This window comes from Sus scrofa, chromosome 5, assembly GCF_054392235.1.
Source record: "Sus scrofa isolate SSC_HxYL_T2T_F1_AM1 chromosome 5, Sscrofa_HxYL_maternal_Yorkshire_Landrace_v2.0, whole genome shotgun sequence".
In the NCBI taxonomy this organism is placed as follows: Eukaryota; Metazoa; Chordata; class Mammalia; order Artiodactyla; family Suidae; genus Sus; species Sus scrofa.
Genome location: NC_139387.1, coordinates 61359980 through 61376023, shown reverse-complemented (window position 1 = coordinate 61376023; position 16044 = coordinate 61359980). Strand labels below are relative to the sequence as shown.

Below are 16044 nucleotides of genomic sequence, written 5' to 3'. Positions count from 1 at the left end.
CAATCTACACCAGAATATAAATGAGGTACATTTCCAAAGGTTGGCAGAAAAATATCTGAACCTTTGTACAATTTAATCTTTATTTAATTGCTTTAATATTTAATAAATATAATTACCACTTAACTAGGGAAAATTGTGTTCTTATAGTATAAGTCATAGAGTCATGAAAGCAGATAAGATTAAAAAACAAGAACTGCAGCATAAGATTAAGAACCAGAAGAATGAATTTTATGATCTGTTCTTACACGCCATTCAACCTGGACACTTAAGTTTTGGAAGATTAAGTTATTTTTCTTGAAAATATATATTGTGATTTATTTTTTGTGTTATAATTTATATAGAGACCTCTTTCTTAATCATTAGCATTTGATGCTCTTAGAATATGTTGAATATTTTTATGCCCAGTTTAAAAATGAGAAAGTGGAAGTTCAAAGAGGTTAAAGAGCCTTTTTCAAGATCATTTAGATTTTAAATGGTTTCAGAAATTCTGACACTAGAGCTCTTCTTATTTCTACTGTCCTATGATGAATATAACCCTTCCACAAGAAGACAAAATGGATATTTTATTTATATTCATTCAAAGGTTTTTCTTCCTTTGTTTGCTTCTGTTTTGTCTGTGTTCTTGTTTGTTTTGCTAAGATGCTACATGCAGGATTGCCTGAGCTAAGTGGAATCCAAGACCTGAAATATGTGTATGATAACCTTCGTCCACAAGATTCAGATCTGGAAGCGACAAGTCATTTTACCAAGTAAGATTAGCTGTATTTATGTATGCGTGTATACAGACACGTGTTTCATATATGAGATGATTTTAGGATAAACAGTCATTGGTACAAAGCTGTCATTTATACAAGCTTGTGTCTTTTTCCCAAGGGATAGAAAAGGAGCAATGTGAATGTCTAAGTGAGGGCCTTAGTCAGGGTTTCTGTAGTGAGCTATTGTTTGCTAACCAGCTTCTTCATCTAATACATTGCTCAATAAGAGGTCATTGAAAAGAGCAAGAGTTGACATAAATAAATTGGTTGTGCTACTTGAACTATGTCCAGAAAAACAATTTGGAAAAAGAGATTTATGATGAATATGGACTTACTATTTTCATCTCTAAGGCAGTATAAATATTGGAATATTTGGTGACTATCTTCTAGTTTTAATCTTTTTTTTTTTTAAGCAAGTCTGAGAAAACACTAGTATACATCAAGGTAAGAGTCTGAGCACAATACAGTGAATATAAATTTTAGACTCCAATTCATTCTTAAAAGGGTGGTGTATTTTATAATATAAGACTCTCTTAGACTTTAATTTTTTTTTTTTTTAATTTTCCCACTGTACAGCAAGGGGGTCAGGTTATCCTTACATGTATACATTACAATTACAGTTTTTCCCCCACCCTTTCTTATGTTGCAACATGAGTATCTAGACATAGTTCTCAATGCTATTCAGCAGGATCTCCTTGTAAATCTATTCTAAGTTGTGTCTGATAAGCCCAAGCTCCCGATCCCTCCCACTCCCTCCCCCTCCCATCAGGCAGCCACAAGTCTCTTCTCCAAGTCCATGATTTTCTTTTCTGAGGAGATGTTCGTTTGTGCTGCATATTAGATTCCAGTTATAAGTGATATCATATGGTACTTGTCTTTGTCTTTCTGGCTCATTTCACTCAGAATGAGATTCTCTAGTTCCATCCATGTTGCTGCAAATGGCATTATGTCATTCTTTTTTATGGCTGAGTAGTATTCCATTGTGTATATATACCACCTCTTCCGAATCCAATCATCTGTCGATGGACATTTGGGTTGTTTCCATGTCCTGGCTATTGTGAATAGTGCTGCAATGAACATGCGGGTGCATGTTAGACTTTAATTTTTGAATGGATAGCATAATTGGTAATAAATTTTAGATGCTCAATAAATGTTAGCCATAATTATTATCTTATTAAATATTTTAAGTAGAGAAATACAGTGCCCTTTCCTATAATTTCTTAATATTGAATCTTACTTGAGTCTAATTTTTAATTTTATAAGATTTTCAACTGGAAATTTCTGAACACAAATTTTAGTTTTTTAATGGGTGTATGCTTTGTCCTTTTGAAGAAAACAATAAAATCTTTCCCAGATTGGTATTACTTTTCACTCCTTTGTCCCAGAATGTGTGCTGCAGAATCTCGTTCCGTTCCGAGGGAACAGGGAGAGTTCATGGGGCTGTTGTAAGCACTTGGAGAATTTCACTTTTGCAAAGACTCTGTTTCATGAACTTTAATGGATAAACTGCTTTTGTGGTTCAGACATAATCACAGAATATTAGAGACAGAAGAGCCCTTATAGTTTATTTATTCTGACAATAAAAACGCAAATGAGAAAACTGAAATCTAAAGAATTAAGAGGTTTGCCCATGATTAAAAGAAGTAGTAAGAAACAGAGCCAGGACTAGGGCCCAAAGCTAAGATTTTGATCCCTTGTTCTTGGGTTTTGTCAACATTGGAAACCATATGATATCAAGGAATTCCAGGCAGAGCCCCTGCCAAAAATACCTTCCTACTATCTGGTTTGTTTCTGAAATTCTACCATTAGAGATTTCACCATTAGAGATTCTTTAGGTGAATCTGCTGGGTTTTTTGAGTCTTGAAAATGCCTTTTAATAATGGTAACTTTGAAAGAAGCATTTGTTTGTATCCATTTAGAAAACTGCAAGTGTTAGTTGACATCTACCTGTGGCCAAAACACCATCTTGAAGACTGGCAGAAGTGTTTCAGATCCTTGGTTGCAAGGGTGATGGACTCTCAAGTTGCCTCAACTAATGGGAACAGGGAACTTGTATGAGAAATCCAGAGGAAGGGCAGACAGACTGCCTCAGGAAGAGCAGAGGGACATCTGTCACAGAACCTGGAAGGTCCTTTGGGGCTCAAGACAGCTCTGGGGATCTCATCAGCAGGAATCAGCCTTTAGTGAAAAAGGGTGGGGCACTAGGGAAGGAGCATAGAGAGGGCCAGGAAAGACGGAGGATGAAAAATGACTGGGCTGCAGCCTGTGTTTGGTATGTCATTGCTTGAATGAAGCAATTATAGTGCTGCAGTTCACAGATACCCCCTCCTATCATTTAAAGCAAATGAAAAAAACTATGTATTATATGAAAAAAGCTCTTTCAGGCTGAGGCCACAGGAAAGAGGTAAATAGGCTTTATTTTTCTGCCAGAGCCCCATCCCTCCACATCCTCCAACTTCATCTTGACACACTCGGTTCTGCAAGGGGCAGAATCTTGGCCACTCATCTCCCCTTGCCATTTAAGAGGTTGTGAACTAACACAGGATGTAGATCCGAAGCCAGTAGCTTCCTGGCAGTGAGCTAGACCTCATTATCCTGCCTGCATACCTTTCCCAGGCAAATTTCTTCACTTTCAGGTGCCGTATAGTATGTTCTGTTAGTTAAATTTTTTTCTACAATTTTATGGTAAAGAACTGCTTCTCCATTGCAGACTGAAAAGGCAGCTAGTCCTCTAAATGAGGGCATATCATTTCTCTGTTCAGTAATTGTCTTTGAGGAGTTCCCGTTGTGGTGAAGCAGAAACGAATCCAACTAGGAACCAGGAGGTTGTGGGTTCGATCCCTGGCCTCGCCCAGCGGATTAAGGATCTGGCGTTGCTGTGAGCTGTGGTGTAGGTCATAGACACAACTCAGATCTGGTGTTGCTCTGACTGTGGCTCCATTTGGACCCCTAGCTTGGGAACCTCCATATGCCACGGGTGTGGCCATAAAAGGACCAAAAAAAAAAATTTGTCTTTGAGTCGCCATTTCCTGTCTCTTATTTTTGAAGACCTTATAAATCTGATTGCCTTTATCAAGGTTTAGCCACACCACCTCCATTCTTCCCAAGTGAACTCTTGTTGGAATAGATGTCAATACACATTCATCCCTGCTTTGTCTATTTAACTTGCATGCATAGCCTCATCAAAAATGCTCCCAAAGAATTATAAAATTACTAGAATAGGGCGTTCCCATTGTGGCGCAGCAGAAGGGAATCCATGAGGACGCAGGTTCAATCCCTGGCCTCGCTCAGTGGGTCGGGGATCCGCCATTGTTGTGAGCTGAGGTGTAGATCGCAGACAAGGCTCAGATCCCAAGTTGCTGTAGCTGTGGTGTAGGCTGGCAGCTGTAGTTTGACCCCTAGCCTGGGAACCTCCATATGCCATGGGTGTGACCCAAAAAGCAAAAAAAAATATTACTAGAAGAGGGGAATCTGATCTAACTTTCAGTCCTACTCATCCCTTGAGACTCTGGACTTCAGAAACTTTATCAGATTATTCCATCAGATTATTCTAGTACCAACTAGTCTTTTCTTCTGTAACTCTACAGAGCATGTATTATTTCATGCTATGCTTAATTTATTACTGAACTGCATACTGTCTCGTACATAAGTTAATATACTGGTCGGTTTTATCAAGTTTTAACAAGGAAAGCAGGGGATATAGTCCCACTTCCGTACTTCCAAAAGTATCTGAATATGGAACAAGTTCTATTCCATTAAAATATATTAAAAAGGAAAAAGTTTAATGTAACAGAAAATGCAATTTAAACACCAACCATTATATGTATAAAAGTCATATAACAATGGCTAACATTTAATACAGTGCTCCTTCTGTTCTGAGTGTTCTGAGTGCTTTTCATATAGTAACTTATTTAATCATCATAACAAGTCTATGAGGTAATATCACTTTTATCTACATTTTTAGATTAGGACTCCAGAGAAGTAAAATGATTTGCCAAAAATACAGCCAGCAGGAGATGAAACCACTGTTCAAATCCAGGAGGTCATGCTTCAATTTGTGGGGTCTTAATTTCTACCCTGTGTGCTCAGATCCACCCCTTCCATATGCAGGCTCTCAGGGATGTGCTGCTTCGTAATTCAGGCCACAGTTTACTCACGGTCTCCCAGAAACTACATTGGCTGCAGTTCGACCAAAGTAGAGCCTATATGCTTTCTTAAACACTAATCCTCATTCCTGAATGTCCGAAGCCTTGGTGGAGGACAGAGTCTCTTCCCAGAATTACTGTTATCTCTGTGTGACCATCAGGTGTCCTCTGGGCCTTGGTTCAGGATATGCTGTAATGACTGTCCTCAGAGACCCCCATGGGGTCATTGGACGAATGATGTCAAGGCAGGCACTTTCCTCCTTTTTTTCTGTTCTGGTCTATTACCAGATGCCTGGAACCTCTCTATGTTTTTTTTTTTCCATTTTTCTCCTCAGAGAAATCTCCCATAAGATCACCCTCCCATTAATATCCAAGAGCTTGTCCTAGTAGTAAATCTCAGTTATATACCTTTATTTTTAGATATGGTTTAATGTGTTTTGAGATTGTCTTTTCAACTCTCCCCTAAGTTCCTTGGTCAGCATATGTAGATCAAATGTTGAGGATCTATTCTATCACATAGTCTGTCCAGAACTTTGAAGAACCTGTTATCAAGGTTCAAAAAAACCTCAATTGAATATGACTGTGTTTCTTTACCATTTAAAAATGTACTTAAAATGAAGAACCTGTTATTGAGTTTCAAAAAAACCTCAATTGAATATGACTGTGTTTCTTTACCATCTAAAAATTTACTCAAACTCTATTATTTAAATATTTAAAGCAAATCATATAATATTTCTTTTGTTAATACTTAATGTATAGAGTAAATTTATAACAGTAGGCTGATGAATTAAAAACAAGAAGGGAGACTAAAATGACATGATGTACATGATTCAAGTAAATGTTAAAAAGTATGTGCACTTGTTTACTTTTCTGTGTAAATAATACTATTATCTTAAGCTATGTTCTCTGACATATGGATTTCAAAACTAAAGGAAAAACTTGAAGTGTATATGTTAGCACACATAATTTACCCCCCCCCAAAAAAAAACAAAAAGAAAAGTCAAGTTCAGTAATGAATCCATTGTTGGTCTTGGCGCTTCAATAAGTACCATTAACTCTAATATACCTGTGAAAGCCCTGTGTATTTAAACTCATTGTTCTCTTTCTTCCGGCAAGCTAAAAGTGTTTTAGGCCACTGTTTATTCTGATGTCACTATAACATACACACAAAAGTAAGATGAAAATTCACCGTCTCCCCTCACTAAGTAGCTCACAGATCTGGGTCATAAATGAGGATTAAGCCATCTGAGACACAGCCTGGGTGGTGTATCCACCTTATGTGCCCTGGTCCTGACTAGAGTATTAGCATTAAGAGGCTGCCCTCTTGACCCTGTTTGAGGCTTGAAAGAAAGAAATGGCTTTTCCTTCCTCTCTGAGGGAGTACTCTATTTATGGACAATACAGGATCCTACTTCACTCTTGGGTATTCACATTCTGGCTTAAGAGTGGATCATAAGAGTTTCGGAGGATACTGTACCCTGCATGGCATTAAAAAATTGTATTATGATGAATGGCATTCAGAGAAAAATGAAAATAAAATTGATTTACTGGCCACAAAGATTTTTCACTTCATCCTCTCTCTGCTTCCCTTACTTTTTTTATTCCCCTTACAGCTGAGTGCTGTTGAATAGAATCAAGAAAGTATCATGACTCAGTCACTGCAAATTGATACTCTCATGTAATATCTCTGCTGAGCCCACTGCTAGGCAACAAAGGCAACCATCCATTAAAATGCCGTCCAAATGGATTATTTCAGAATTTTCAACTACTCTCAAGCCTCGGGTTAGCTGTCCTTAGAAACAGATAACCTATTTCGCAGACCACACTGGGATCATTAAGCATAAACTTCCCTGCCTACCTCCCCTCCCACATGCAGATCATTCTTTTCACTTTACCCATTTCCTCCCCTAGAAACATGAGAGGAAATTTTTCATGTGTTCCCAGATACTCCATTTGGCCTGCCATACAGACCCTTTGGTTTAATAAGTGTAAGATTCCCCCACTTTTCAGCAAAAACTGAAGGCATTTTGAAGTAAAACTCCAAAATTCAAAATAAATTATTTGCATTAGTGAATTATTTTCATAGCTAAACCTAGAAATTCTATCTGGGATTCTTTGGGGAAAAGAATATACATGACCTCAAACTGTAACCTAACAAATTCCAGAAACCAAAATGGCCTGGCTAATTTCTAACAGAAATGAAGACCTTCTGCTCTGCTTATCTCTGTCAGTCATATCCACTTCTCTTTGCCTATTGGCCAGTGTTCTCTAACATAAATTTCAGAGAGAGACAGTCTAATTGATTTAACTAGTTGCCTTTTTCCATGCTGGACAGGGTCTTTCATGCAAAAGCCATCATGGATTTCTGTTGACCATCCTTATCTTAACCATGGGCCAACCCTTCACAAAGAACAGCCTAGAGCTTCTTTTCTGAACTTTGAGGTTTAGAAAGAAGAGTTGTAATTATAAGGGGTCATTGGGCAAACAGGCACCATGATTGTTCCAACAAGTACAACTGTGAAGCTGCTGAAAATGTTGACAACATCCAGAGACATCGCTCCTGGACCTCACATGACAAACACAGGAGTCAGAGTGCCTGAGCCACCTAGAGTGCACAGACACAATACCAGAAATTCTCAGTGTTCCCTTCATTCCTCCCTGTTTATTTCTCATGGCGATAGGATGAGACAAGACTCTTTATGCTCACATCTCAAAACATAGTTCAGTGGCTTTCTATCTTGTTTTTTTCAAAACTGAGAAACAGAGTATAGGACAGGAATGCAGATCTCTGGGTTCTTTTATCCGTAAAGTTTCTTGATGCTTTTTTGGTACTTTGCAAATCGTCATCTCGTGGGTTGTTTTAATTCCACGAATTTTTTTTTTTTTTTTTTTTTTTTTTTGTCTTTTTGCCATTTCTTGGGCCGCTCCTGTGGCATATGGAGGTTCCCAGGCTAGGGGTCTAACTGGAGCTGCAGCTGCCAGCCTACGCCAGAGCCACAGCAATGCAGGATCCAAGCCGCATCTGCAACCTACACCACAGCTCACGGCAACGCCGGATCGTTTACCCACTAAGCAAGGGCAGGGACCGAACCTGCAACCTCATGGTTCCTAGTCGGATTCGTTAACCACTGCGCCACGATAGGAACTCCTAATTCCACGAATTTAAGTCAGAGTTTTCCTTTGCCTTAACAGTTAACACCTACAGAAATAAATGATCCAAGGAAAAAATAAATAAATAAACAGAACTTAGGAGAACAAAGAGTCATGATGTTCAACTTTCCTTAAATTAGGAAAGCATATTCAAAGGGAAATGCAAATTAAATGGCATTTCCCCTTTCATTGTGAAAACCTCCCATTTAAAACTTTTAATTATAAGAATTAGTCTAAATTAACTTTTAAACTACTTTTTTAAACTGCAAGCATAACAGTTTTTATAATACATCAATATAAGCTAGCTTTTACCTATGATAAAATTACAGTATTGATGGTAAAATAAGAGCTTTCTCATGCAAATTCCTTCACAGAAAAAAATCTCTTGAGGGAATTCCCTTTCTGGTTCAGCAGAAATGAATCCAAGTAATATCCATGAGGATGCAGTTTCAATCCCTGGCTTCTCTCAGCGGGTTAAGGATCTGGCATTACCAGCTGCAGTGTATGTTGAAGATGCAGATTGGATCCTGCATTCCTGTGGCTGTGGCATGGGCCATCAGCTGCAGCTCCGATTCGATTCGACCCCTAGCCTGGGAACTTCCATATGCTGCAGGAGCGGCCCTAAAAAGCAAAAAAAAAAAAAAAAAAAATCTCATGAGAAATATTTCCCTGATATTATTAAGTAGACTGAGTAGTCAAATAGGTAGGTATTCTATCAAACCACAGAATTATATAAAGCAGCTTCCACAATAGAAATGTCCTGTTGTTGAAATTTCCATCAAGTGTTGCCTGAGAACCTTCTCTCATTTGCCATTCCACAGCATTTAGGATCTCTCTTCAGTGGTTTCGTTGATGTGGCTTATGAGGCAGGTAGAAACTTTTGCCATTTGTAGTCACATATTAATATAAATGCGAGTTCAAAAAATATAATATTTAACCTGAGGGAAAATCTGCCTATTGGCTAAAACTGACATGGAAGATCAGACCTGGGTTTAACCCAGTTTTCTGAGACTGATAAACTCAATTGCCTATTCACACACACATAGCTAGGAAACCTGTTAGTAGCAATAGTTTCTGATGATAAGCAATTTAAAATATTTATATCATATAAAAAGGTGCATCTGTTAAGAAGTAGAATAGAATTTGTACACATTTTTTTAAGATGGGACTTTAAGAAATTTTATATTTTGTATGCCCCTTTGGACTGTGTTCCCTGGATGCAAGAAATAGTTTTGTTGTTGTTTTGGTTGGTTTGGGTTGGTTTTTTTCTGTCTAGGGGTTATTTCTAAGTAAAAACTAAAGGATCATTGTTACACTTGGAATTCCACACTAATCTATTGGTTTATTTCTCTTAAAGACAAAATTGAAAAGCTGTTCTTTATAAATAATCCACAATGACAGCAAAGATTTGGTAAACATGAGTTGGAGTTTTTCATTGCTACTTTCTAAATGAGGCCATCTTGGTATGCATTTAACCTCTCTTGGTCTTTTTCTTATCTGTTGCCAAAATAACTTTACTGCTTACCTCTGAAGATGAAAAGATTAACATGAGGCCTTTAGTGCAGTGCCTACCAAAGGATATATACTCCCTGAGGGCAGAAGTTTGATTTCTCTCCTTCATTTCTGTGTCCCAGTACATACAACAGTGTCTAGCAAGAAGTTAGAAGTGTTTATCAAGACTGCCTGGAGAATTTCCTTAGGAAATTTAAGAACTGAATCCTTCTAGATGTTGCTTTGGACTAATAAGGATACTCCAAACATAATCCAGATGAAGCTGCCATTAAATAAGATAAATAAATCATAGAGCTGCCGCTTGGGTAAATCAGATCTTTGTAGGGGCTTGAAACTTACTGCTGTCAGGTCTTCGGTCCCAAGTTGGGTCATATTTAATAACACTGTTTTATCTAACCTGTTAAATCTGCCACTTGAGAAATTAGGCGAAAGTCTTCCTTAACATGCTAAGTTTATCATAAAAGTTCATCCTTCATCACCAGTCTTCTTGCATCTTAACTGTTAGGCAATGTAAGAATAGAGCATGGACATAGCTGAAATTTTGTGATGGTGAGTACATCAGAACTTAAGATTTATGGTTCCTAAGCCCACCTTCATGAGAAGTGAGTACATGCTGTCATCCTAGAGCTTTCCATCCCAACACATAAAATATGCTTAGTAAATATTTGTTGAATGAGTGAAAGAATGGCAGGGTCTTCATATATTATGATCAGTATTATAATCTTACTATTATTATATTCATGTCTTTAGACTACTCATGAGGAAAGAAATAAATGTTTTATATTGCCGTATGTACCCATAAATTCATAAAGTCAAAGAACATCTTTAGAAATAATGAACACAGTAGAAATGAATAATGATCAGGGTCATATTTAACTTTCCTTAGCAAATTTTGGCCAAGATTGATGTATACTAATGGAAAAGTTTGGAAGTTTTACAAGTCACATACCCATGACAAGATAAATGGGCTTGAAGTTTCATACAAATGAGGGGGAAATTATATTGGACTACATTGTTAACGTTGCATACATGGCAAGTTATTGCTTAGAAGGCATTGCATGATAACTTTGAGAGATGCCAACCCAGAAAAGCAGTGTTTGCCTTTAAATATTTATTCCTCTTGGAAATTTTTAGTAAGCTCAGAGTAGATGGGGAGTTCCCTGGTGGATCGTGGGTTAAGGATCCAGCTTTGTCATTGTTGTAGCTTGGATCACTGCTGTAATACAGGTATTATCTCTGGCCCTGGAACCTCCACATGCCACAGGCATAGCCAAAACAAACAAGCAAAACAGTACAAAAACAGAATAGAAGGAAATTTAGATAAATATATTTTTTAAAGTGAAAAATTATAAGCATTCCCATTAATGTCAGGAAAAATATAAGAATGAGTCTGTCTTAATAGTAAAGCTCTGTATTTAAGCTTTGTTATATTGTTATTTCCCTTTTGAATAGGACAACAAATAAAACATTCCAGATCATTTTTTGAAAAATTTTGAAGTAACAAGAATATAGTAAAATAAGTGGTTACGAGATAAACATTCAAGACTCAGTAGTGAAAAAAATAAAGGGACATTATACGGTTACCTCAATAGATAAAGAAAATGCAGTAATTAATTAAGATCACTCATTAAAAAAAAAACTCTCTAGAAATAGAAAGGAATGTCCCTAACCTGTAGCTAAAAACCTACAGAAAACATCCAATGGTTTTCTTTTGTAATTAGGAACAAACCAAAAATGCCTTAGTATTACCACATCCATTTAAAATTGAACTGGAGTTCTTAGCAATGAAAAGGGTGACAAAAATCTCTGCCATTTTTTTGCAGATAACGTGACAGTGTCTAGGCAAATTTCAAAAGAATTTACAGTATATTTTTAGAACTAGGTAAAAATCCATTCATATATTACCAAATATTAATTAAAATAAAATTCAGGAAAAGCTAGAATTTACAATTTGCCATGCAAAAATATGCTCAAGTAAGGAATAAATCCAACAAAAGAGATGCAAGACATCCAGAGAAAAAGATTCCAAAATTATACAGAAAGATGTAAAATGATAACTAACTCAATGGAGATATATGCCATGTTTAGTGACTACATGTCTCAATACTCTAGGATGTTAATTCTCCACAAATTAATTTATAGTGTCAATGAAATGCCACTCAGATCCTTATACATTTATTCTGTGTATGAGTGAGTTTGATAAGCTTATTCTAAAATATATTCGGGGAGGAGGTTCCATGGTGGCTCAGAGGGTTAAGGATCTAGTATTGTCACTGCTATGACATAGGTTTGATTCCTGGCCTGGGAATTTCCACATGACATGGGTGTGGCAATATATATATATATTTAGGAAGTCAAAATCATGAAAAAAACCCCTGAAGAACAAGACAAAATAATTTTCAAAACTTAAAAGTTCTAGCTATTTGAAAAAGCACAGTACTAATACCAAGATAGATAAATTGACAAGTGCAACAGAACAAAGAAGCCAGAAAAAAGCCCATGCCTATATAAACTTTTGGTAGTGGTAAGGAAAGAATGGTCTTTGCAACAGGAAAAAATAAATTAATTGATCATTGTACATTATACTTCCAGATACCATGTGGTCATTTAAAAAAAAAAAAGATTAACTCCGTTTTCTGAATTAAAGACATTGTTCATTCAACAAATATTTTGGGGCCACTTACTAGGCACCAGTTACTATAAAAGACATTCCTAACAAAGCAATAAAGTCTATCTGTATATTTTACATTGAGCTAAAAGAAATTAAGAAAATGATGAACAGTATAGATTGCAATTAGAACAAACTCAGAAATGAGGTGATTAAACCTGAGAAAGAATTAGAAAATAAAACATATTTTTAAAATAATAAACTAGAAAGAACACAGAAGAAAATAAAAATGATACAACAGATAATCCCTCTAGAAAAAAGAAGATAAAAAAAAAAAGAGGACCTTCAAAGCAAAAAAGTGAAGAAGGCAATAAAGATCCAGTTTACATATAAGGAAGTCCCTCAAAAAGAAAACCAAAATATATTACAACAGTATCAAAACTAATTGTATATTTGTTATTTTAATAAATACTGTCATAATTTAAGATGTTTTCTGAAACATGAAAAGACTTAAAACTACATCTTGAAAAAATACTTTGCATATTGAGAAAAGTTACCCATAATAACCAACCTAAAACATATTTTTGGAAAAGCTATTAGAATTTGAGGGAAAAAAAAAAACTTCCTGTAAACAGCTAGGCAAAAAGCCTAGTCACAAATTTGTAAGGGAAGAACTTCAGTAGGTCATCAGAATTTTGGACAATAATCCTTTATTCCAGAAGAAGATGAGATTAATATTTTCATGACCCTCAAAAAAAAAGAAAATGGGAGCAAAGGATGCTGTACCCAGCAAAACTGACTTTCAATTATAAAGGCCACAGAAAAACTGTTATCAACACCCAGAACTCAGAATTTTATTTCCTGAGTACTTTGTGGGAAATTTACCAGAAAATGAGCATCAGATAGTCAAAATGACTGGAGAGATGTGACATAAGGACCTGGTATGGAATAGAAGATACAATGTAAGAAGAGAGATATAATATGTATAGTATAGTATAATATGTATGGTATGTCTATATGATGTAGATAGAATATCTCTATAAAAAATAGAAGTGGAATAGGAAACACATATGAAAAGTAGAATAAGCATACTGTTTGCTTTATTATATTAACTGGGATGAAAAGGATAACACTCCAAATCGGATACTGGAGAAAAGGGCAGAGGGGATAAAGGACATTATCTAAAGATATTTATTGTACACAGGACACAATTGCAAACCTTCTTAAATACAAAAAGAAAGTAAAAAAGCAGAGACCTACCAAAAAAACAAGAAAACAAAAAAACAAAACTAGAGTGAATACTATTTCATATAAAATATGTGTATATTAAATATAGTATTATAATATACAACCTTGTTGGTAAGATAATTGATAAAGGAATACAAATATATACAAAATTTAAATAAAAGTTAAATCATAATTTAAAAAGTTTATGGGGGGGAAAGAGAATGGTGTAGAGTGTTCACTGAAGTGATAGATGTTGGGCTTCTTGGAATACACATTGTTTTGTAGATTTAACTTCCAGTATTATGTAAATATTTTAAATAATTATAAACAAATGAATGTTTTAAATCATCTCTAAAAATAGAAAACAGGAAGAGTTTTCTTTTAAATCTCTTAAAAGAAGTCAAAGTACAACTGTTGCAATTACGGTTTTATTTTTCACTCCAAAGTTTCTCTTATATTTACTAACAACTCAAGATGTGATTTCAAAGTTTATAAACATTAATGTTTAATAGTTGGGCTCCAAATAAATAGGCATGGTCCTTAACTTTTTCCTCCATCCTAACACAAGGAAACAAATCTTAAATGAAATGAGTCAACTCAGGGGAATATTACTCACTATCTTTTCTTTTTCATTTCTCTAGGAAAATAAAGGAAAGTCTGGAGTGTTTCCCTGTTAAATTGAATAACTTGATCCACACGCTTGCACAAATGACTGCCATAAGCCCTGCTAAATCCACTTCACAGACTTTTTCTCAGGAATCCTGTATGCTGAGTGCAACTAGGTCAATCCAAAAAGCGACCATTTTAGGGTTCAGCAAGAAAACTAATCATGTAAGTCTCAAGACTGTTATCTTGACTTAAATATCATTTGACTTGATCTCAGTCTTCCCTTCACTATGCTACACAATCTTCCTCATTTGGTGATTTTTTTTTTACTATGCAAATGAAAAAGCAGTTACAGTTTGAACAGAAGTGCCATTAAGGAGAATGTTCCAAGGAGAAATCATAACAACGAGAGCTATTAGTGGAGAACTATCAAAGAGAATAGTTCCTGCCCTGTGGTAGACTATCAATCAAAAGCTAATTAAAATGTCCACAAGAAAAGAAGAGCAGAAATTAGGCAGTCTGTTCCCAGCACCTAAGATTATGTTATCTTTATATATTGCATTTATAGATCACTTTGCCTTTACAAATTGCATCTCTTATCTTTTATGATTTTTATTTTTTTCTGCAGAAAGTTTCTTGCTTTCTATACATGAAACCAGATTTTAGAATGTATTAGAGGTTGATACTGACATGTCTTTTTTATTTTGTCTATTTCTTTTCTGAAGCTGTATCTAATCCAGGTGACTCACAGTAAGAACGAAACAATCCTCACAGAAAAATCATTCGACCAGTTTTCAAAACTTCACAGCCAACTTCAAAAGCAGTTTGTATCATGGACCCTCCCAGAGTAAGTAAGGAGGACTATTCTCCACAGTGTTTTGCCTTCAGTACTTGTCCTTGAACACGAGGAAAAATTTTATGGTTATGAGATTTTGTGTTAGTGAGCAACACAGCATTCTTATTCTAGTGCCATTGAGCCTATCCCAGCAGAGTGTGTTGCTCTCAGAGTAATGACACTTTTTTCTTTTTTTTTTTTTTTTTTGTCTTTTTGTCTTTTTAGGGCCTCACCTGCAGTTTATGGAGGTTCCCAGACTAGGGGTCTAATTGGAGCTGTAGCCACTGCCCTATGCCACAGCCACAGCAACGCCAGATCTGAGCCGCATCTGAGACCTACACCAATGCTGGATCCTTAACCCACTGAGTGAGGCCAGGGATTGAACCTGCAACCTCATGGTTCCTAGTCAGATTCGTTTCCTCTGCACCATGACAGGAACTCCAATGACACTTCTGTCTTATAAAACAGTACACGGTTTTAAATTTTGTTTGCTTTTAGCCATTGACTTAGTAGACAAAAAATTTCAGAACCAATTTTATTTTTCATCAGTTACCACAAAAATTATTTTGTCTGCTTTTAAATTTAATCTTTTTAGTTTTTCTATAAAAATAAAATTGAAATTAAAAATGAAGAACTAAATTCAATATACCTTCTCTTTCAACAAATAACTACAGTAAAAAGCTCTGATGTATTTATTTGCTGTACCAGAAAAATTTATTAATATTGCTTAGTAGGCAAGTAAAATTTACTTTTGTCATCATTAACTATTAACTTGGATTATCTAAATTTAATTTATTGTTATCTTCATTTTGCAGTCTTGAAAATCATTGCTGTATTCATATTATAATGAAAAAAAGTATAAACAAATTGAGTGTAATGGAAAATAACATGTGTTCAAATAAACCTTCTAAAATCCATCATTTAGAACTAGCCAAATTTAAGTTATAGACCTGAGTGTGCATACACCAGAAGTGTATCTTGACTTTAAAATGGTGAACTTCTTAGAAATTATGATATCTGCACTTAGACAAATCAAATGTTATCTAATCTGTAGAGTAGTTTGCTGGTATCCACAGGGGACTGGTTCCAGGACCCCTCCCACAGATACCAAAATCCTTGCATGCCTAAGTCCTATACGTAAAATGGTGCAGTATTTACATATAACCTATCCACATTCTTCTGCATACCTTAAATCACCACTGGATT

General features: G+C 35.7%; 1 protein-coding gene across 14 annotated transcripts in view; it reads left to right on the top strand.

Annotated features, from left to right (window-relative positions):
* PIK3C2G (phosphatidylinositol-4-phosphate 3-kinase catalytic subunit type 2 gamma) overlaps positions 1-16044 on the top strand; it is a 518046-nt gene that overhangs the window by 424001 nt on the left and 78001 nt on the right. For all 14 annotated transcript variants that reach the window (XR_014803777.1, XR_014803780.1, XR_014803778.1 and 11 more), the window contains 3 exons: positions 640-749; positions 14039-14228; positions 14729-14850. Coding sequence is in view for 9 of the 14 variants with exons in the window: in XM_084956629.1 (XP_084812755.1) it covers positions 640-749; positions 14039-14228; positions 14729-14850 (422 nt within the window). In the remaining 5 variants the exon portion in view is untranslated. The remainder of the gene's footprint in view (positions 1-639; positions 750-14038; positions 14229-14728; positions 14851-16044) is intronic.